The sequence below is a fragment of the Rhinopithecus roxellana genome, chromosome 4 (genome assembly GCF_007565055.1).
Source record: "Rhinopithecus roxellana isolate Shanxi Qingling chromosome 4, ASM756505v1, whole genome shotgun sequence".
Lineage (NCBI taxonomy): Eukaryota > Metazoa > Chordata > Mammalia > Primates > Cercopithecidae > Rhinopithecus > Rhinopithecus roxellana.
Window position 1 is genome coordinate 28613121 of NC_044552.1, and position 23578 is coordinate 28636698.

At 46.7% G+C, this 23578-nt stretch overlaps 1 protein-coding gene across 7 annotated transcripts in view; it reads left to right on the forward strand.

Annotated features, from left to right (window-relative positions):
* The window catches only part of ANKS1A (ankyrin repeat and sterile alpha motif domain containing 1A), a 201027-nt gene that overhangs the window by 140251 nt on the left and 37198 nt on the right, over window positions 1–23578 (forward strand). For all 7 annotated transcript variants that reach the window (XM_010389623.2, XM_010389622.2, XM_010389619.2 and 4 more), the window contains one exon: window positions 22547–22613. In XM_010389623.2, coding sequence (XP_010387925.1) covers window positions 22547–22613 — 67 coding nt within the window. The remainder of the gene's footprint in view (window positions 1–22546; window positions 22614–23578) is intronic.

Below are 23578 nucleotides of genomic sequence, written 5' to 3' on the forward strand. Positions count from 1 at the left end.
AGTACTGGGCAAAGTGTGGGAGGTGCGGTGAGGCCCCATTAGACGGACTGGCCCTGAGGCCTCTCTGTAGTCAGGCTTAGGGAGGCTGAAGGAGCTCAGTAGCCCAGTAAACAGTGATGCGGCTCAGGAGAGGATAGGGTCAAGTCTCTGTCTGCCGTAAAACCTGCCCCCTTGCACTTTGAGCTTGAGAGGTCTTTCCACCAGCGGCTCTTTCCGCCGAGGTCTTTCCACCAGCGCCTCTTTCCGCCGAGGTCTTTCCACCAGCGCCTCTTTCCGCCGAGGTCTTTCCACCAGCGCCTCTTTCCGCCGAGGTCTTTCCACCAGCGCCTCTTTCCGCCGAGGTCTTTCCACCAGCGCCTCTTTCCGCCGAGGTCTTTCCACCAGCGGCTCTTTCCGCCGAGGTCTTTCCACCAGCGGCTCTTTCCGCCGAGGTCTTTCCACCAGCGGCTCTTTCCGCCGAGGTCTTTCCACCAGCGCCTCTTTCCGCCGAGGTCTTTCCACCAGCGGCTCTTTCCGCCGGCACCACATGTTTGCTAGTCTTGTTTGTGTGCGTGGCCCTTCTCCCCAGTCAGATGAGAGACCTTTCCAGAGTAGTAATCACAGTTCTTTTTCACAAGCCCTCCAGCTCCCCAGCCCCAAATGGGTACTTAGAAATGCAAGGCCTTGATTAAGGGCCTCAGAAGGATGTGGGATGTCCTGAGTCCTTAAAATGTCATGTTTTCCCCCAAAGAACTCAAGGTGTGCATTGCTAAAGACTTGCTCCACTTGGGCATAGATAGATAGCTGTTTTTCTTCTTTTTGAGGGAGATACAATAATTAAGCCCTTCTCCTTTACTTCGCCCTTAAATTTGGAATTTTATTTTCTTTTTCTTTCTTTAGTAATAAGGTAGAGCCCTTTTATGCCACAACTTAGGGATTCTAAAGCATATTCAGAATAATTTGCTTCATAGATGTGAGCACAGAAATTTACAGATTTTGGGAGATATATACTGAATGTCTTATGACTTTCTCACTTAATTAATAAATTAATCCTCCCTCACCCATTTTTTAAAGGTAAAAATAGTTCACTAAAACAAGCTGGTTTGGAAAGGGGGAGATGAATTTGGCATTTAAATGTCAAATGCATGTTTTAAGCTAACTTCATTCACTGCCCAGTAGTCCTGCCTCCATACATAATTAACATTTATAAAGAATGCAAATAGAATCCCCCTTGATAATGTCACATTGGTGTTAACAGTCTTTCTGCTTCTAAGTATCATATATGTAAGTCAAGAACAGAAATAGTTTGGACAGTTCTTGGCCCCTATTATTCCAAATTAGATTGAGAGAAGAAAAGAACTAAACCAGATATGGTATACTTTTGTTAAAATGTCAGCTCCTGCTGGGGTAGCTCCATATGTTCCCACAGGTCTCCAGAAGGACTTGCTGCAGCAGAGCAAAGCAGAACTAAACAAATCCTCAGCTGGGTCCATGTGCTTACAGCCATTACGGGCCTTATAGGCACTTGGTAGAGCAGAGAGTTCACATCTCAGACATGTATGATGCTGGTGGAATTCATTTGGTTAAAGAAAAAATTTTCCAAGGCCTATTTTTTAAGAATCAAAAATATTACTGCTGATCCCAAAATAAGGTCTTTGATGAGTCTCTCCTGTTGGGGTATTAACCTAGAGGTCTGGCCATGCTCCAGTTCAGATAACGCTGTTTCTCTGTACTAAATTCTTCCTGTAGGTTCAATTAGATTTTGGCCTTTTTTCATCTTGGGCAACAACTCAAGAACTGCCCATTTCTAAGGCAGGAGCTTAGTGATGGATGCATTTGTTTCACTGCTGACAAAGATTTCAATGTAAAATCTGCCAGCCCCTCGAGGATGGAAACACAGATTGATCTCAATGAAGAACGAGTCTATTGGTCCTCGTGCAGAGATGCATTAACGTCTCTCTGTGCTCTGGAAGGGGTTCACTTCCCCAGGTGGACCTGAGCAGGCTGGATGTTGCAGCCTATTCAGCGGCAGGATCGGGTCCTGTTCCTGGAAGAGAACTCCACTAAGGTACTTGTTAGAAGTCATCAGTGGTGTTAACACTCAGGTTCCTTTGGTCAGTGGTTCCACAAAACAACATTTCCTCAGCACCCACTATTGCCGGGCTTTCAACTGCTGTATGTGGCATTATGAGAACATAATGTTGCAGGTTTAGGTTTGCTGTGTACTTTTTACCAGGGGTGTATCTGTGTGTCTACTGATGAATTTCTTAGAGGTGTATTAGTTTGCTACTTTGGTACATTTTGCCACTTAGTTTTGCTTTCTCCTTTTCAAGGAACAGCATGTGTGTGTTTGTTTCATTGCAGCGTTCCACTGCAAATTGTGTATAAGCTTTTGTGGGTGTCTTTCTATTTTGACATCACCATAAGTGTTTTGGTTCTTTTTCTTGAATGTTTGTTCTCTGTCTGGAGTCAAACCCGAGACAGACTTGGAAAGTGAATAGTGTGGGATCAGCTCTCCCACAGTCACTAGCCCCAGCCAGCCTTGTTTCTCAGGGACAGCCTAAGTGGCACTGGGGAAAGCAAGTGGACCTGCAGGGCACTCATTGACGTTAGTCAGAGCATCTGAAACAAGAAATTACAAGATTCCTAGGTCTAGACCCGGCTTATGGGAAGTTCTGTCTGCATCTGGGGAGCACCATGTACCTCTGTCAAATTTGTGGCTGTGCCTTTTAGTTTAGACAGTGCCTCTCACTTAACATTAATTAAAAAACAGTTTTAAGCCTTTGTAGGCTTGGTATTACTCAGGCCAGTATCATTGCATCATTTGCTAAATTTTATGTAATAAGGTAATTGTGTCTATATTTCTTCACTGTTGTGCTAGAAAAGGAAATGAAACATCATAAATCTGAAGTGAGCATGGTCAGAGGCAATCAGATCTACAAAAGTGAGGCTGAAGAGAGGAAGCCTGAGCTGAGTGATGATTGATCCCTGTGACATCACAGAAGGACAGATGGGCTAAGGACAGCCTTGATCACGAATCCTGGCATCCTGAGCCAAAATCCAGATGCAAAAACTTAAAGGGCATATTTTACAACAAGTGAGGGAAACAGCTCTCTTGACACTGGTGGTGATAGCCTGTGGGACTCATTACCCGTGAGTAAGTGGTGGATGTTGGCTTGGGAACGGCCTCGCCCTGAGTAACAGGCAGAAATGCGCTGGCGGGCCTCCCTGGAGCCCTGTTCTCAGCTGCACTGCCAGTGGCTGAGCGGGCTGGCCTGGACCGTGCACTTTATCAGCAGGTATTTACTAGGTGCCAATTATGTGTCAGGCTTGGTGCTAGGTGATGGGTGCAGGGAGTAGAGTTAAAGGACACAATTCCTTCTCTTAGGAAGTTTCCTTGAAGGAAGTCAAGTGGCTTCTGAATTCTATCTAAAAAGGGCTTAAGAGAAGCAGTCTGGTTGAAGTAGGGGCTGGGGGCTCATCTGAATGATGTGCTTCACTGTTTGGCTTTGTTTTACCTGTTTTATGTCTTAGATCAACAAAAAGAATTTCTAAAATACGCTTTTATTTATACCTTAATTAAGACTAAGAAAACATTAGTTGTTTATATGTAAAAGCATTTTTTTTTTTTTTTTTGGGTGTTGGCTTGGCAGGAGGCTGTTGAGCTTATACGTGGGTAAATGTGCCCCATCCCCTGGGTACCCCTCTTGACATGGCCATTACTGGCCTCTGTTTCCACCTGTTTATCCCTCATGTCACATTGACACATGGGTCTCCTAGATGTTTGTTTTGAGTTCTACCTCAAGCCTGGCTGCAAACTGCTTAGAGGTTGCCAGCCTGGGTGAGTCAGGAATCAGCCTCACTTCTCAGTTCCACAGCTGATTTATTAGTCATCCCTGCATATCAGTTTGTCTGTCTGAATAAACTGAATAAACAGAATAAAACAAGAGTGTTTCCTGCCAGTTCCCTGTGGAGTGTGGCAGACCAGTGCTTGTTGGCTTCATTCAAAAACCAGGCCTCTTGGAAATACAGAGCAATGTCCTCAGTGACTGCCCTTCACAGGTGGCTGCCCCACCTCTCTCCGCTTGCCTCCTGCTTTACATTCAGAGCAGGAAAGCTGTTAGCACAAGGTTCATTTAAAACCCCAGTTGAGGAGGTTATCATAGCATCCTTAATTCTAGTGAATGGCTCTAGTTTTCCCTTCAGCAGTTGGAGAGATTAAATGTCATAATATATCAGGGGAGTACCAATTATGAACATGGATTTCATGCTGGGTGCTTTTACATTCTTTGGTTGGTGTTGGGCATAGTACTAACTTACCTTGGCAGCACCTTTAATTGGGGCATTCATGAATTGAATTGGACTCTGAGCAACTGGGACTGAGGACTGCTGCCAGGGCTTCACCTGTCCTGTCACAGTTGGCCTGTTGGGGCATCTAGTATCGGCGTCTAGGATCTTACTCACGTTTGACTTCATGCTGCCCAGGCGACAAAGCAGAATATTTTTGCTTTGAGTTGTGTTGCTGCGTTGGTTTTCATTGTAAAACATCAGAGTCAGAAGGTTCCCTAAGTACGAGTTCTCTCGTTACAGGTTAGGAAACTGAGCCCATTAAGGATGTGACCTACTCAGAGTCTCACGAGACCTTCGACAGCGCCCAAACCTCTGCTGCACAGCAACATCTTTGGCGCACACTGGGTACTTGATACCCACTTGTTGAATAAATGAGCAAACCCAGGTCTCTCGAGATTTGTTTAACAGTTACGTCAACGTTTTTTTCATTTAAACTGTCCACATACCAAATCTGGTTTTGGTTCAGTGACTGATCTAGGGTGTTAGAAGATTCCGCCGGTTTTGTAGAAACAGTACACAGACTGGTCAGCCTTTCATGTTGCTAATGCTAAGTGGCAAGTTTAACTCTGTAGTTCCTTCTTTCTCTCATGTGGTGTCTTAAACCAATGGTTCTCAAAGGGCAGTTGCAGACCAGCAGCATCACCCATCCCTGGGAACTTGAGAGAAATGCAAATTCTTCCCTCCTGCCCCAGACCTTCTGAATTAGAAACTCTGGGGCTGGGGCCTGGTAATGTTTTTACAGGCTCCTCAGGTAGCACGCTGAGGTTTGAGAACCAAGGCTTTAAGAGCCAGGTCCTAACAGTGTTCCCTCTACTCGTGAATAGACTGTGCATGTGAGCACCCAGTTATGAACACGCAAGAAAAAGGCGTGGGATTACATAACACTTGCAATCAAATAAAATGTAATGCAAGTTTTGTCTGACATATTTAACATATACATGGTAGTTCTTGTGCCAGTTGTAATTAGGCAAATGAAACGCAGTTCATATAAATGGCTATAATGAATATTACCTGGGCAAATCAAGTTTTTATAGTTTTTCCCTATAGCTTTTTAGTATCTGCTAGGAGCCATTACTGTTGGTGACTTCCCTAATTACACAGATGTACATTCTTCAGACACTCACAGAAATATACTCATTCATATTTGAAATTCTGGCTCAAATTTCCCAATTGTTGGGATTCCCTGTGACCACCTGTCTCTGGTTGAGTTTTAAAATCTCAAAAGCAGGATTTAAATGCAAATAGCTTATTTGGGAGGTGATCCCAGGAAGCACTGGTAGGGGAGTAGGGGAGTGAGAAAGAAAGGAAACCAATAAAGGATTTGTTATCAAGCAAGTTACCCCTTGGGCCCTGTGGCTTAGACCTGCTGCGGAAGTCTGGGAGACTCAAACTTACTTTAGATCAAGGGAGCTGGGGTATTTATCTACCACTTCCAGTCAGTCTGGATGAGGGCTGCTCACCTAGTGGGAGTAGGGACAGGACATTAATTCCCTCTCGCTTTCAGTCTACCCAGTGTACAGGTCTAGAGGGCTCTGGCAGCCTGAGAGAATCCTCAGAGTCACAGGTGCTTGCAGTTGGAAACTGGCAGATAGGAGGGTTTAGAAATGACAAATGCATATTGTCTACTTTACCACCCATTAGTGGTCCTGGGCTGGGGCTTCTCAGGCTTTCATGTGTACACCACCCCCAGGTCTTTGAGGCACACCAGTGCTGTCACTCTTGGCACAGGAAGGGTTTTCCCTGGGGTCCCTGTTCTGGAGGGGACATGGGCAGGCAAGCACTCAGGGGCTGAGAGCAGCTGCCAAGGGTGGTGGCAAGAGAAGGGAGAGGGCACTGTGAGAATAGACTCTGGGTCTCAGAGTCTGGGCCAGGGACAGGGCAGGAGGGAGTGAGTGAAAAATCCTGGGGCACATAGATGGTGGCATCAGGTCTCTGTGTCTCTGGGGGAGGAGAAAAGGAAAGCAGAGGGTTCTGGGCACTGGTAAGAGGAGTAGAAGGCAGAAGAGAAACTCAAATTTCTTGCCAGCCTGTGCCTTTCCTCTAACTGCAACCCACACCCCCATCTTGTCCTACTGTTGTTTTCCATTTTCTCTAGGCTGAGAGAACTGTCAGAAGCCAGTCAGGCTGGTAAGAAAGGGAGCTTTATGCCTGGCCTCCCTGTGGGTGGGTCCGCTGGCACATTGTTTGCGTGCCACAGTGGTGAAGATGGGGAAACTGGAACTCTGCATTCTTACTGAGAAAGTCCTCAATACAGTTTCGACCGGTCCATGATGAAAGGAGAAAGTTAAGGACAGTGAAGAGTGCTGTGATGGTGCTGATGGTATTTGATTGCCAACCACCTTTATTCTGATTGTGTTCATTCTTTCCCTTTTTTTAACTTTATTTTTTTAGAGACAGGGTCCCACTCTGTCTCCCAGGCTAGAGTGCAGTGGTGTGACAACAGCTCACTATAACCTCAGATTCCTGGGCTGAAGTGATCCTTCTGCCTCAGCCTCCCCAGTAGGTAGGACTATAGGTATGCACCACCATGCCTGGCTGTTTTTGTTTTTGTTTTTTTGTAGAGACAGGGTCTCGCTGTATTGCCCAGGCTGGTCTTGAACTCCTGGCCTCAAGAGGTCCTCCTGCCTCAGCTTCCCAAAGCACTAGGATTAAAGGCATGAGCCATGGCACCTGGCCTTTTTTCTTTTTTCTATGCTTCCGTTGTTCTTTCTTTTATAAAACAGAGGGATAGTTTTCATGTTGATTGTTAAATGTTTTTCTTTATTAAATTTATTTTGAAATAATCATAGATTCACAGGAAGTTGTAGAAATAGTACAGAGAGGTCCTTTTTTTAGTACCCCTCACCTAGTTTCTGCCCATGGTACTATATTATTTAATATAATACCAAAACCAGGAGATTGACTGTGGAACAATCCACACACCTTATTCACGTTTCACCAGTTTTGCATGTACGTGTGTGTGTGTGGGTGGGTGGGGAGTTATATGCATTTTTATCATGTGTAAGTTCATGTGATCACCACCACAATCACGATGTAGAACTGTTCTTTCACCACAAAGATCTCCCTCATACTTTTTTTTTTTTTTGAGATGGAGTTTTGCTCTTGTTGTCCAGGCTGGAGTGCAGTGGCGCGATCTCAGCTCACTGCAACCTCCGCTTCCTTGGTTCAAGCGATTCTCCTGTCTCAGCCTCCCGAGTAGCTGGATTACAGGCCTGCGCCACTACACCTGGCTGATTTTGTATTTTTAGCAGAGACGTGGTTTCTCCATGTCGGTCAGACTGGTCTTGAACTCCCGACCTCAGATGATCCATCTGCCTCGACCTCCCAAAGTGCTGGGATTATAGGCATGAGCCACCATGCCCGGTCCATCCTAATTTTTTTTTTTTTTTTTTTTTTTTTTTTTGAGAGGGAGTCTCGCTCTGTCGCCCAAGTTGGAGTGCAGTGGCCGGATCTCAGCTCACTGCAAGCTCCGCCTCCTGGGTTTACGCCATTCTCCTGCCTCAGCCTCCCGAGTAGCTGGGACTACAGGCGCCCGCCACCTCGCCCGGCTAGTTTTTGTATTTTTTAGTAGAGACGGGGTTTCACCGTATTAGCCAGGATGGTCTCGATCTCCTGACCTCGTGATCCGCCCGTCTCGGCCTCCCAAAGTGCCGGGATTACAGGCTTGAGCCACCGCGCCCGGCCATCCTGTTAATTTTTAAAGTCATTTTCCTTGGTAAAAAGTTGACAGCTTTATAACATTTCTGTTTCTCCCAGTTAGGAAGGAAAATGGCCCAAAAACTTACCAAATTAAGGGGTCACTGCCACTTGTGTCCCTGTTGAAGTGGGACAGCACAGTGCTCTGCACAGAAGCCATTCTCCTGAAAGAGGCAAGTGTGTGTTTCCACCCAGGGCTATAGAGAAGGAAGGGTGTGAAAGGTCATTTTTCTCAGGTCTTTTTCCTTCAGTACTCAGCCCTCAAGAGGCCTAAGTCATATATTGGACAGCTCAGGCTTCTGTAACAAAATACCATAGTTTGAGTGGCTTAAACAACAGACATTTCTCATAGGTCTAGAGGCTGGGAAGTCCAAGATGAAGATGCCGGCCAGCATGGCCCCTGACGAGGACCCTCTTCCTGGCTTAGAAACGGCTGCCTTCTCACTATATTCTCACATGGCAGAACAGATATATCTCCCTCTTCTTATAAACCCTACCCTCATGAAGTCCTCTAACCCTAATTACCTTTCAAAGGCCCCATCTCCAGATACCTTCATAGTGGGGGTAAGAGCCTCAATATATGAAATGTGAGGGAACAGAATTCAGGCCATAGAAAGTATCTTCATCAAGGGCTGCTCCATATTCTGCCGTCTCCTCAATTGCAAAATCAGCGGAGTATCTTGGCAGAGAGGCAACAAGAAAGGTTTAGGCCCTGTATTGCCAGCCTGGTTACCTTGGTTAAATTATTTAGCCCCGCCGACCCTGAGTTTTCTCATCTGCAAAACTGAGAGATTCGTGTGGATGATGTCTGAGGCCCTGCTTGCTGAATCTGCAGCTGCCTGCCTCCTGTGACCCTCGTCTTCCTTTCCTCCATTTCCACTGATTGGTGGTGAGAGCCCAAGGGCCGAGTTTGTTGATCCCTGTACCAGCTGTTCTCACTTATTCCCACTTCTGGGGGCAAAGGAAAAAAGAGGAGTTTGAGATTTTGAACTTCACAGTTTTGACCAGAGCCATCCTGTTTATTTTCAGTTGTGTAGAAGCATATTTGAGATTCTGATGTATGTGCCTACACACAGACACACATGGCCTGAGCACAAAAGTATTTGAGAAAAACAAGGCTCTTACTGATCATTTCCTTCAGTCTCAGACTCTCTCTACACCAGTTCACTTATTACTCAAGCATTTGATTCTACAAGAGGCAGAATTTTCGAAGATAAGATTCCTATGCCCTGACTGACAGTGGAGCTTAGAAGCCCAGCCTGGGACCCTCTGGCCGTTAGCCAGGGACTCTTTGGGGTCCCAGTAGGCTTCCCCTTCACCCCTTTCTTCTCTCCCATAGACCTCAGGGATTGGCCCACCTCTCCAGGTGCCTGCCTTCACTGTGTCCTCCCTCATCCCTCGTATCCCAGAACTCTGGGGAAGGAATAATGTTTTCCAGTGTCTCCCCAGTTTTGCTGTGTTTGAAATAAGCACACAGTCCCCTTTTAAGATTTTATTGCATGTTAAAACAAAAATGGGAAACTGAGAGGTTTGTGGAAAATAGCCAATAAATAGCCAACAATGGGGATGTTATAAAGTCATGAGAAATACTAAAAATAATAGTTGTCCTGGGTCTTGGTCAAACATTAATAAACTATCTCTTTCCTTGGCTCCTCTGACTGCCTTCTCTCTAGATATTGTCTTGAGGTTGTAGCTTCCACTTGTTTTCTGAAGGGCCCTACCTCCTAGCACACACACAAAGCCCCTAGAGAACAGCTGTTGGCAGCAATCAATGCTTACAAAACAGCTGAGACTGGTGGGCTGTGATCACTCTGGAATCTTCTTGCAGGCTGAGATTGGAGATGGCCTTTGAATTGTGGGCAGCTTGGGGGTCTCCCACTGCAAAGGTCCCACAGAGTGGAGAGATTGCATGGCCATCTTTTCTGCCTTTCCTCTCCCTTCATGCCACTTTTCTTGATGTCTTTCCTGAGAAAATTTGTACACTCCATAATTGCAACTTGTAAGACTCACTTGCCAACAAACCCAAGAGTGTAAGTCCACAGGGCCTTTCCTGGAATAGGCACTCTTCACTGACCTGTTTTGAAAAGGCTGTGTTCTTTCTAGTAATCCCATGGGGTTGTACACTTTAACCTGACATTTAGCCCCCAGCTGTTGCATGTTGCTGCCCATATAGGGAATGGATTTTCTCAGGAGTCCTCACACTGCCAGCCCAACAAGAAGCCAGGGCTTGTTGCTCTCTGCCTGCCAGCACCACCCTTTCTTCAGATGCTGAGCTCTTCTGTGGCCTCCCATTTTCCTGCCAGCCAGAGGGAGGTGACCAATCTGAACTTTGGTTCCAGAACCTATTGGGCTACTTTGAGGACATCAAGTTGTGTTCCTGTCCGCTTGGCTAAGAAAAAAAGACAGAACCCTATATGGTTTAGGGATATTGACATAGATGGTAGGTTAAAGAAAAGCCAGAGGGTAATAACATTTAATTCAGGATGGTGTGGTCTCAGAGGAGCAGAGAAATGGGGGGAAGTGATCCCAGGAAGGGCATTTTCTGTTTCTTAAACCAGGTAGTAGGCATGTGAATGGGTCATTTATTATTGTTGTTGAAATTACCATACTATAAAATACGTTCTTTGGAATTTAAGAAACATTTCATTTTTTTAAAGAGGAAAGAACACAGTTCCTTGTTGTTGAGGTCAGCATGGGGCTGATGTAAAAGGATATTGACACAGGAACTTAGCAGTAAGGCAGTAAGGATGCAGTTGGAGGAATTTCAGTTGGGAAGATGCCACACATTTGCTGGGTTAGCCACCACATTTCCCCCCTCTCATTTTCTCTTCAGGAAAAATCTCAGATCCAAGAAAGATGTATGTCCTACACAAATCCCTCCCTAAAATCAGTTAAGGTGTAACCACTTTTAAAGGCTCTTTGTTTTATCCACTGGGTGTTGACTGAGCCCACCCAGTGCTTTACCTGGTAGGAGCACTAGTGGGAAATACAAAAGAAGCTGAAGAGGCATTCACATGTGTCAAAAGACCGGGAACCATCCTCGGACCTTATGTATGCGTGAGCAGGTTTGCACCAGTGCGGTACAGCCAGGTTGCCTCTGCTGCAAGAATTCTAAAGCACAAACCCTAGATGCAATCAGTTCACAAAGGGTACAGGTAGGGCACCAGTGCTCATCAGTGCTTGTTGTGTGCCAGCCACCCTCCCTGTGTCATCTCATCCTCCCCACACCGTCCTGGGAAGCAGGCATTAGCATCCCTGTTCACAGGTGAGGGTTACTTAGGAAACCGAAAATAATTATTTTCCATGTACCTTTCCTTCCGGTGGAATGTTTCTAATCGTTATATCCTCCATGGTTATATTTGGGGGACATAAGGTTGCCATTTCCATAATTAATTGTTGTCTGTGATGGGGTTGTGGGTGGGGCAGGGCACGCATTGGTTCCTAGCTCAGACATTTTCTTTCGGATGACCTTGGATGCCCTTGAGCCTCAGAATATGTCTGCGAGACTTGGAGGATTCCCCCTGCTTTTGCCTCCGTGCTTTATGGTCTGTCAGGGTAGATAGGAGGACCATGTTGGGGAGAAGGGTCTTAGTTAACTGTCTCTGTGCGCTCAGCTTGAGAACTGGGTGGGCTGGGGGCAGTTTCTTTTCACCCCTTGCCATATGCAGATGAATAGAAGCCGGAAATTTGACTTGTGTGAGGTCACCTGAGTTGACAGACAATGAGAGCCCATGACTTGCTAATGCCTGTGGTCTGTAACCTGGAGATCATGGCCTGGCTAGCTGGCCCTGGACAGAGGCAGTGATCAGTAATGTATAAGGCATTGTTCAAACAGGAACCTCAATGAGGAAGAAAGAAGAGCTGAAAATTTCGGGAGTCACCTGGGGCGGTTTACCAGCCCGCAGGGGAGAGACTTTTTAGGAAAAAGCAGCCAGAGAGGGGTTCTGTGTCTCTGGGAGTTGACTTATTAGATGGTGAAGGTGGTTTGAGAGTTTCTGCAGTCATAGCGACTATCTTGTTTATGAGACACTGCTGCCAATTCCTCCAGAGGCTTTCCGCATGTGCCATTGTTCCAGTAGAAGCCTCTTACATGGCCACTTGGGATGAGGGTTGTTTGGTTTGGTTAAAAACAAAACCCTGTTAAAGGAGGAAGTCATTTTTACAAAAGAATCAAACAATTTAACTCCAAATGGATCGATGTGTACCCTTTTGATGTGGAGCTGGGCCCTTTCTTCCAATGTAGATCTGCTAATTTGGGGTTCTCTGCCTTCCTTTTATTACATGAACCACACCCATAAAACACCATTGACTAAAATTTCCAGTTTGCTTCTTAAAAGTAAAGCCAGAATTTGACCATTTGTGAAGCAAGCTGAGTATAGACTTCTTTTGGAATTTTTTACAACTTCCCCAACCACACTTAATTCAAGAGCACATTTTAAAAAATGATCTCATTATTAAGTCTCTTCAGAGTACTTACTTGGTTGTCACAGAAAGGTTCTTTTACACTGGTTTCATAATTTATGTAATGTTTAATTAAATTTTCTATTTTCATCACAAATACAACCATCCTAAGCAGTTTTGGAAGTGACCCCAGCTGACTCTTGGTAAGGGTAACACTGAGTGTGTGGAAGCAGAAGACCATGGGTGTGCGGGAGCGAGCCTGCCCAGTGTGGACATAGCCGTCTGCTGGCATCACTTACTGAGGGACAGGGTGGTGTGCAGTTAGCTCGCTGGCAGGTCGCTTAAGCGGAGGTCCATAACAGGCTTGCCAGGTAGGTGTCGTTATCCCTGTTACAGATGACCAAACGGAGGTGTGGGAAGAACAAGTTGCTTGCTCACAGCAGCGCTGCTGAAAGCGGCAAAGCCGATTCCACAGTCTCAGGCATTTCGCTACCTGCAGACCCTGCCCTGTGGGAGCCAGCTGTCTCTGAGGTGAGGGGCTGGAGGCAGACCCATGGCCTGCATGAGAAGGAGCAGGCCTGAGTTGAGACGCTGTTCCCTCTCCTCACTTCAGGATTGTCTTGGATCCTCCTGTTTGGTTCGCACCCCAAGAGCTGCCTTGTAGAAAGGCGTCACTCCCTCACAGAAAACGTTTTGTCCTGAATGGAGAAGCTGCCTCCAGCTGAGTGTCCAGGAAGTGAGCTATTGTTCACACAGCATGTTCTAAATGTTCACTGCCAGAAGGAAGCCCTTTCCCTCTGGTGTATCTTTTAAAACAAAACAACAAAAAACAAAGGAACCTAGGTTTTGATTAACTTGTTTTTTAGATAGAATTTTGTTTATTTTGGAACCAGATGAATGTGAATGGCAAGTACAAGCCCTGTCTAATCGCTGTAAACTGAAACGTGCAAGGGAGGAGGGTGGTGTGGACTATTTGCCTGGCATCTGTAGTTTTACGAGGACTACAGATGTTTCCCAGAGTAAAGAAGGCTGGCATCTGGTCAAGTTACAGAGGGAAGCAGGCGCAGTATCTCCTGCTATGGCCCTGGGAAATGGCAGGGACTAAAATCCCCCAGCAACAGAAGCAGACAGGCATTGCCTTTGAACGAGGAACAGATCTCACCATCCGTGCTTACAGCAGCAAGAACCTTGCCTTTTAGGATGATGTCATTCAGGGAATGAATGAATTACACCAAAACTGTGTCTTTTAGGCAATGCACAGCTTGCTCAGACTTGTGTCATAATAAATTAACTCCTCATTATAGCCCTGCCTTGAAAGCAAAGGCTGCACTCAGACCTCTTGTACATTGTGTCAGATCTTTACAGCAGGCCTCTGTTGGTATGTGCATTTTGTGTTTGAGGAAACTGAATCTTAAGGAAGAGAAGTCAGGTCATTTGCCCAAAGCAATGATCCCATGAGTGAGGACTCTTTTTCACCTTATAGAAGAGGAAATTGAAAGTCAACAAAGTTAAATGACTTATCCAAGGTTCCACAGCTAATTAAGTGTCAGAACCAGAACTTGAACTCAAGTTTTTAATTCATAAGTCCTTGTTCTTTCCATCCCTACACACTGCCTTTCCAATGTTCTCAATCCAGTGTATTTGAAATCCTACGCTGAGCTTTAATAGAGTGAAAGCTACGCTTGAAACAAACTGGACACCATGGATTAGGTAGATAATGAATTGAGCAATGCCCACATATGGCTAGTGCTGTGACCCATGGACGTTATTTTGATTTTCTCATGTTTGCTTTTCTCTTCTTTAAAGTGGGAAGAATGCTAGCTCCCCACCAGGGTGCTTGTGAGGAGGAACTGAATCACCAGGAGGGCAGTCAGCTGGTGCCTAGTGCAGCAAGGACCCCACTGAAAGAACCCAGCACAGAACCTAATACCCTGCAAGTCTTGAGTTTTCACATTGTTGAACAAAAGTGCTTTCAGGGTCGGTGGTCGACCTTGCTGTGAGCACATGAATTCTATTTTCAGGAAAGATGAATGAGCCTTCAATGTAGTTCACACAGCTTTCACATACTCCCGAATTTTGAAGGTGTATTTGATTTTGTAATTTTATTTGATTTCAGGAGACAGAGGATACAAACATATTCTACCAGCTAAGTATTCTAATGTGCTGCTTACCATGCTAAAAAAACTCTCAGATGTAGGGATCAATTTCTTTTGACCCTGATTAATGTGAGCCAGTTTCCCAGGGTCTACTCATCCTGGGAACACTGATAATTGAGTTTTCAGACTGTCAAGACTGGGGTTAGCTTGGGTTCCAAAATAGAGAAAGCCACACCACAACACAGAAGCTGTGCTGAGAGCCCTTACCCCAGAAGGCTTTGTGACAGGGAATAATGGTGCCATCGGCTTTCCCACATTCCTTTCTCTTTGTTTCCTTCGCCTCTCGGACATGTCTTTGCTTATTAGCATGTTGAGCAGAGTTCATCACAAATGAAACTCAGACTAGTGTTAATCTTATAATTTATTATCCTCTAGAAGATCTGATCCTGAAAGATTTTTCCAGTATTTCAGTATGAGACTTTTCAAACTACGGAAAACTTGAAAGACTTGAATAGTGAATGCCTGTATATCCACCACGTAGGGCATGGATTCTATAATTAGCATTTTGCTGTACGAGCTTTATTGCATCTATCCATCTGTCTACCCCTCAGTGCACTTAGCAATCATGTTATTTTTTGATGCATTTCAAAGTAAGTTGCAGACATCAGTACTTTCATCCCCAAACACTTTAACATATATATGATTAACTGGAGTTTGGTGTTTGTTTATAGTTATTTGGGGGTGAGGGGGGTAAAATTTATACAAAGGGAAATCTATTAAGTCTGTTATTCCCTAAGTTTTGACCAGTACATACATTTGTCTAACCCAAATTCCTATCAAGATACTGAACATTACTATCACTCCCAGAAGGTTCCCTAGTGCCTTCCCCAGCCAGCCAGTCCTCACCCAGCCTCTTCTGGTAGTTTTCCATTCTCAGTTACTTTTGCCTATTCTAGAACTTCATATAAATGGAATCATTGCGGCACGTGCTCTTTCGTATGTCGTATCTGAAAGGTTTTAACTAGTGCTTTAAACAGAAGTTTAGGGACTCTGTCAACTTCATTTACCCACCTTCTTCCTGTTTCGCAAGTTCAGAGGTAATTAGGAGTGGCAAACTGCAGGAAATCTCAAGGCAACTGATGGATCCTGATAGTGTATTTGTATTAAGTATATATGTATGTATTTTTAAACCTTAAGTATATATAATTCGGTGCTGAGAATCCTACATCTGACCACCCTGATATTGTAAGACAGGTGTTCCCCTGTAGAATCTGAGGAGCTAAGACCCCTTTCCCTGGCCACACTACTGAGGAAACTGATTCTGAGTGGAAGTTTAGGATGTTTTCTTTGGCCTGGTTTTATCCATAGCCAGACTAGCAGTGTGCCGTAATGACATTCAGATTGTGAAAGAAATAGACCGAGGGAAGGTTACTTGGAGGCTGGTGGGGGTGCCTGAAGGACCAAGTGGCAGGTTAACCAGTGTTTTTAGGTAACTGCAGGCTTTCTGAGGTTTGTGTACTTCCTTCTCACCCTCCCCACCATGCCAAAAGATAAGCCTGCTCCTTGATGAAAAGTAGATTGTGTACATTGAACTAGAACCCAAATACATAATCCTCATTAATCTTTTAGATTCTTGACCCACTTATTAAAGCCAGTACTTGGCATATAACCCAGAGTTATGTGGCAAGCAATAATAAAGTTAATTGGAATCTAGGCCTCCCAACTTTTTTATTCTTTCAGCAGTTTCTTAGCACTTTGAGTAAAAGATTGCTTTTACAGTAGGCTGTTCTGGTATGAGAAGGTTGTTTGGCAAGTATTAGTTCCGTGTGTTTCCTTCACGTCATGTCAAGTCAGGGCCACGTATTTCCTCCCGGTCATGTTCGTGTCATGTCCATGTATTTCCTTTCTGTCAAGTTGCAGATGTGGGTCTAAGCCCTGACCTCTGGGTCAGGGAAAGGGCCAGCTGGTAGTTGTGGGGTGCGAGGTGCTTTCAGGGAGCAAGACCCAATATCAGCAACCCAAAGGGTATAGGAAAGACAAAAATGAGGGGGCAGGTGGGAGGTGAGAGCCTGAGACCGTGCTCTGGAAGCCAGAGCTCCCTGGCTTTCCTCTCTCCACCAGCCTAGCCTGGGGCAAACACAAAAGGCTTTAATAGGAGCCTTTGTCACGGAAGACGGACAAAGCACTTTTGAAACAGAACAGCTCTGTTATCTCTCAGCCTAGTAGAAAAGGGGAGTGGAAAAGAAGGTGAAGATGTAAAGGGGATTGAAGTAGCGGGACACAGCAATGAACATGGTAACGACCTGAGTGCCGCCCTGTGAGACACAGCTGAAGTGGAGACCGAGCCCGCTCTGTGGAAAAGGAGTTCTTCATTGTTAGCGGCCATGTCTGGTCGCCTCGGCAAGGACAGCCCTGAGCCTGCTGGCAGATAGTTACTCATTCCCTGCCATGCGCCTTTCCCCTCCCCCATCCCATTCTGCCTCCCTCTCCTAAAAGCAGTTGACAAGGTTAGAAAATCAGGACAAATAATTTACTTCAATCCGTCTTTGTCTTTCTTGAGGCCATGCGCAATTCAGTCTGGGAGGAGAAGGAAAAAAAATCGCCCAGACCCTGGCCAGTGACCCTTTTTCAGATGTGGAATCAAAGCCCACTCTAGGCTGAGAGCCTGTCTGCTGCTAAGAGGCAGAAGACAGAGATGGTGATGAATTCTTATGTGGTTTCTGGGCCTGGGAGTGCAGCTGTCAGCAGTCTTTAGAGTTCTTTGCACAGCCTAAGGAACGGATTTTGACGTCAGCAGTCGCCTGATGGGATGGGCACAGAGCATCTGGTGAGGCTGAGGAGGCGATGGCTCAACCACTCGGCCCCCTGCTCCTGGGAAGGGGAGCACTGTCCAAGCAAGGCTCTCTGGCCAGAGGAGAGGGTCTGCCACTTTGCCCCCCTGCAGCAGGAAGCAGGCTCGGCTGCCAGTGGCACCTGTGAAAGTGAGAGCAGTGCCCTCTATGGGCAGTTTGGGAGTGTCCATGGAGGAGAGCTTCAGTTTCCTCACATGAAAAGTGGGATAATGTTTGGCTGGCTGTGAGTCAAGGCTCTGCAGGATTGCTCAGAGAAGGGATCAGCTGGAAGTTTTGGAGTGTGAGGTGCTTTGGGGGAGTGCCAACCTTGTGCCAGCAACTCAGAGAGTCAGAGAAACGTAAAAATGAGGAGGGAAAGGGAGTTAGAGAATTCAGACGGGTGCAGAGGGAGACTGTTGGCTGCCTTCCCCCTTTCCCTGTTAGCGTAAAAGTGACTGGTGTATTAGCGATAGCTAACAAACGTTTGTCATCGAACACCACCAGTGTGCTAGCTGTGTACAAGGCATACGGTGGGACCTAAAGAAAACAGCGTGACGCAGGGTTCTTACCCTCAATGGTTCTTTAGTGTCTCTGGGACACACCATAAAACAGTTAATCAGGGAAGTAATCCTGCAAAGCAGAAGGTGTTTCTGAGCCAATAAGGTCATCAGTGCTGAGTGGAAGAGGCGAGGTGGAAGGTGTCTCCGGCCCCGTGGCTCAGGCCTAAGGAGACCGTGTGTATTTTCCAACTGCCAGGGGGTCCTAAGGCACCAACAACTCCCAGGCAGCAGAAAGGGTGTTGGGAGGGAATGTCTGATGTCAGGAGCCAAGTCAGCTGTAGAAACTTCTCTCATGCTCCCATTTACACCAAAGGAAAGTAAAAGGAAAGTGATTCCTTTCCCATCCTCCTCTACATGGGCCCCAACTTTTAAACATGTTGACCAGACTGATTCCTGCTGTCCTGATATTTGGCCCCATGTGGTAGCCCTGCACACAGCCGTGACTTGTACCGCCTCCTGAAAGGGAGGTTTCCCACGGGCCTTGGAGCCAAGTTGCACCAAAGCTTGAGGTCTGCCTGTGCCCAGCACACTTCCTGGCATACAGAAGACCCATCACAACTCTTTCTTCCCCCTCCTTCAACTCCCAGTATTTATTAAAAAGCTGGGTGTCATCTGCATGGCTCTGCCGCCTGGTGATGGGGGATGGAGACCTCTCCATGCAGAGCTCCACCTCCCATCACCAGCCCATGGGCAACCAGAATCCTGTGGTCTAAACAAGCAGATGTCAGATGGCCTGAGCAGCAGTATCTCCAGTGTTTGTTTTTGTTCTTGTTTTCAGCCATATGGGGAATACATTTTACACAGCCCTGGCAGGGAAAAATAGTCTAAACAGAGTCATCCTGAAAACTTTCTGAAAATGGAGTATTTCCAAGCATTTTTTGAAGACAAGAGTCCATTATGGTGATAACTTTCAAGACCTTATATTAACAAACACAAGTGTAAGTTTTCAGTCAGTTCACGTGAAGTGCAGTAGTAAGGAAGCATGGCCATTTCTCATCTCTCTCCAGAAATGTCACTCATCCAAAACCACAGAAAAAGAGGAGAACACTAAATGGTTCTCTTCCATTACATCTAACCTGTCTCTTCCCCTGAAATGCAGAACATTTCTGGGAAAGCTGTCTATTCAGATAGTTTTTTAACTCAAGCCTAGGAGGTTAAACTGCATGAGGTATGTAGATCAGAATGATATCTGTGTGTCTGAATGCTCTTCTTTGTCTAGACTAAAATGATCATATTTCCTCTCTGCTGGTTCTGGGCCATGAGGGTGAGTTTGAGGCAAGGAGAAAAGATGAGCTCCGGTTCCTCCCCATCTCCACAGCTCAGGCTGAGGGCTTGGGCAGACCACAGCTCCAGACACTCTGCTTTGGTGCCAGGGCGGGGACCTGCCAATCTCTGCTCAAACAGGTCCTCTTCGCTGCCATGTCCCTCCTGGCCCTGAGCTTCCACCAAGACAGGTTCCAGTTGCTGAGGAAGGAGTCCGGGGTTACAGGCTGCGAGTCCAGTGCCGAGGACCCTGAGTTTTTCTGGAACTAGAACCAGCTCAGCTTGACTTAGCCACAGCAGTTCGTGGAACAATAAAACAACTTCCTAGCCTGGGCAAAATCGTTCTGAGAGCATCCATTAGCATTTCCCAGCCTGTCTACAGCCTGGAACAGCTCTCTGGATACCTGGGCTTCTGGGTCAGGCATCTGTACCCCCAGCGCTTTGGGAGGCTGAGGTGGGAAGGATCCCCTGAGCCCAGAAGTTCAAGGTTTCAGGGAGCCATGATTGCGCCACTGCACTCCAGCCTGGGTGACAGAGTGGGACCATGTCTCAAAACAAAGAAAATTTTAAAAACCTGGGCTTCTGCTGGCCTATGTCAGTTGACTAGTGGGTGACTCCTGGGGCAAGCAGGAAAGAGCGGAGCGGAGAAGCAGCGGGGGTGCTCAGCTCTGTTCACTCTGATGCCAAAAGGCCCTTTGGCAAAATTTCACAAATTGTACCACCAAGGGATGCTGATTGGACAGGTCACCTGGGGCTTCGGATGTTAAGTGATTATGATGCTAATGAAATATATAATATGACTTTATTTCAAAGGATACCTTGGAGTCACCCCACCATTTCAGCCCTTTCCTTCCCCGGCACGCTGCACAGCCATGGAGAACAGCTTTTCCAGTGTAGACTCTAAAGAAATGGAAACTACACTTTAGTTCATTCACAGATTCATTCAATAGATTGTCTGTTTACCATGTGCCAGGCCCAGCGGGTGACAAGGCAAATAAAATATGCTTGATGCCAACCCTCATTGGTGTCTACAGTGGTGGTAAGCTCTGCATGTGAGTAGAATAGAAGAATGCAGGAGAGGCAACTGGGAGATGGGTAAGGGAGACTTTTCTCTGAATAACATTTTGTATCTTTTAAATTTTGAATCGTGAATGTATCAAAAAATAAGTGTAAGTAAAAATGTTTTTACAACTTTAAAAATAGGTTTTACTGGGCTGGAGCACTCACAGGACAACAGAGCAGAAGTGGAAACAAACTAACCTTTTATTGAGCATTTTCTGTGAGCTAGACCTTCAGCCAGGTGCTTTCTGTACATGATACCTTTTAATCCACACAACCCTGGACAAAGGCCGTATCATCCTCATTTTTATCCATTTTAAATGGAAGCTTGCCAGGTACGGTGGCTCACACCTGTAGTCCCAGCACTTTGGGAGGCCAAGGCAGGAAGATCACTTGAGCCCAGGATTTTGAAACCTGCCCGGGCAACATAGTGAGACCCTATCTCTACAAAAAAGAAAAAATAGCCAGGTACAGTGGCTCATGCCTGTAATCCTAGCACTTTGGGAGGCCAAGGTGCGCAGCACTTGAGTCCAAGAATCTGAGACCAGCCTGGACAACATGACGAAACCCCGCCTTTGCAAAAAAAATAACAAAAGATTAGCCAGCTGTGGTGTTGCATGCCTGTAGTCCCAGCTACTAGGGAGGCTGAGGTGGGTGGATCAATTGAGCCCAGGAGGTCGAGGTTGCAGTGAGCCTGCACTCCAGCCTGGGCAACAGAGCAAGACCCTGCCTCAAAAAACAAAAGGCATGGTGGCACCTACCTGTCGTCTTAGCTATTCAGGAGGCTAAAGTGGGAGGATCACTTGAGTCCAGGAGTTCAAGAGCAGCTTGGGCAGCATAACAAGACCTCTTCTTTATTAAAAAAAAAAAAAATGAATAATAAAAATAAAAATAAATGGAAGCTTTGGGAGGTCTGGGGAGTTTCCCTTGTATCATGCTGCCCCTGCTGAAGGAGGCAGCACTTGAAACAGGGCCAAAGAAAGTCATGGGGGTGGAGGGAGGCGTTTTCTTCAAGGGGCAGAGCCAACCTGCTCTGACAGTGTCCTTCCCGTGCCTCTGGGCTGCTGGGGCCAGTGCTTAGAGACAGCCTCAGTTTGCTCCAGGGGTCAGATTTGTTTCCCTCCGCCTTGCTGAGCTCAGTCTGGTTGACAGCAGTCAGGTGACAGCCTGAGCCAGCAGTCACTTCTGTGGCTGGAGGAAGATACCTTCCCGAACCCCCAGCTGCCTGAGGAGAGGTGGCGCTTGCTCTGTGCTCTTCTGCTGGGTGTCAGATGCACGGCTTTGTCTGCCAGCCGGCTGGCTGGAGAATTGTTTTTCCGATTGTCTGACCCAGGCTCCTTACTTGCACTTAGAGGAAAAAGCATCCAAGCTCTGGTACAAAAGGTCCTCTTTCTCATTTCTTTGAAAAAAGAGCAGTAAATGAGCTCATTATCACTGCAACCCAAAAAGGAGGAGGAGGGGAAGAAGAGAAGGTGGCTGCTCCCCACTGCCTAGTTCTGCCCCTGGCCAGGTTTCCTGGGGAAGGGGGCCTGGATCTGGTCCAGAGTGGCCAAGGCCGGATGGCTGGGACAGGTGGTCCATACTGGGGGCAGTGCTAGAGCCACTGGATGCTTTGAGACTAGCTTTCTCTGCTATGGTCCAGAAGAGGGACAGGTGTCTGTGCCCCATCTCATCCCCTGAACGCAGAGCTCCATCCAGGACTGCTGGCCTCCAAGAAGCAAAAGGCCTTCCGTTTGGGCGTAAGTGCCTGCCTCGCCTTTCCTTCTCATAGGTTTCTGTGTGCAGGTGCTCTAGAAATCATCCTCACTCCCCAGAGCTTGCGGTCATACAGTGTCAGTTATCTGGTGAATGCTGATGATTTGCCAGGCACTACCCTAGGCACTCAGGGTAGCAAGGAACAAAGCCGGCAAAGTCTCCACTCCCATGGAATTGAAATGGTAGCGTGAGCAATGAAATGGTCAGGTCTGGCCTGTGATTGCGGCCTCTCCCCAGTCTCTGCTGGTCTGGGAGAACTGCTGGGGAATGAAATAGAGATGCCTTGAAAGAGAGGCTCTTCGGTGTTTCTAGCAGCTAATAAGCCCAGACTGTCACCGTCTCACTCCCTTCAGAGCAGTACTTCAGACCTTGTGGGCTGGGGCCGGAGAACGCCTGTCTTAGACCTGAGCAGCAGAGAGTCCTGATACTTTGCAGGCTGGTGCTGGTGCTGGGAAGCATCTGAAAGAGACCTGGAGGTCAGCCCCCATTGGCGCTGTGGTGAGCTGGCAACGTTTACCCCAAGCCTGACTACCTTTTGTTCTTTCTTCCATTTCAGATTGAGAAAATCATGAGTTCTATTGGAGAAGGGATTGACTTTTCTCAGGAACGGCAGAAGATCTCAGGTACCGTACCAAGTAGCCCTTTCCCCACAGAACCCAGCAGTCTGGCTGCTTTCTGGCTCAGGTGTTCCTCTCACACAGAAGACAGATGTTCAGCGGGTGGGAGAGGTCAGCTTCAGACCACGTCACACTCCTGTAATTCACAGTCCCCCATACCTAGACAGCCCCATCTTGCTGTTATTTTTAGAGCCGTGACTCCTTTTACCTATGGGAGGGGAAAAGGTACAAAATGAATTTTAAGCTGCCTGTTAGGAAAAATTTTTAGATCAACAATCGTCACTTATTATTTTATGGACTTTCTTAGATGCGCTTAAATCAGAGTGCACCTCAGTGTTGGTCTCTGCATCTTCCGAGGTGGCTCTCAAGGGTCTCATCTGTGACAGTGGCAGAGCACTGGGTTAGACCAGGGGTCTTAGACTCGTAGCATGCATGTGAATTGCCTGGGAGGGTGACTGTGCTGTTTCCTCTTCCCACAGTTCCTTGTGCCTGACTCAGTTTACTTCATCACTTACCATTCCTACACTGTATCACTGCTACTTTGGTCATTCTTTTCTAAGCCCTAGTAGTGAGGTCAGCTTCTGTTTTCTTTGTTTGAAACATGGAATGGGGAGGCCATCTGAGCTGTTTTATCTGATAATAGGATTGTACTGTGTTGCTTTCTCAGGTGAGATGCTCTTAAAGGTGCCTCTCAGAGCAGGTCTCACACCTCTTCCCCCAAGCATTCAAGGATGGTTCGGGCACCCGGGCATCCAGGCTGAAAGCAGCCCAGCCGGGAGCCTGGCCCGTCTTCACCTTCATGGAAATGCCTCTCTGCGCCGAAGGGGTGGAAATTCTTGCTCACTCGGGAGGCTCCATCCAGGATTGACCTGTCAGTCTCAAGTGACACCTCTGTTTCCTTCATGGGCTTCTGTGGCCCTGGGCAGGAAGTCTGTTGGGTGGGCTTGAGTGTGCACATCAGGGAGAAAGGA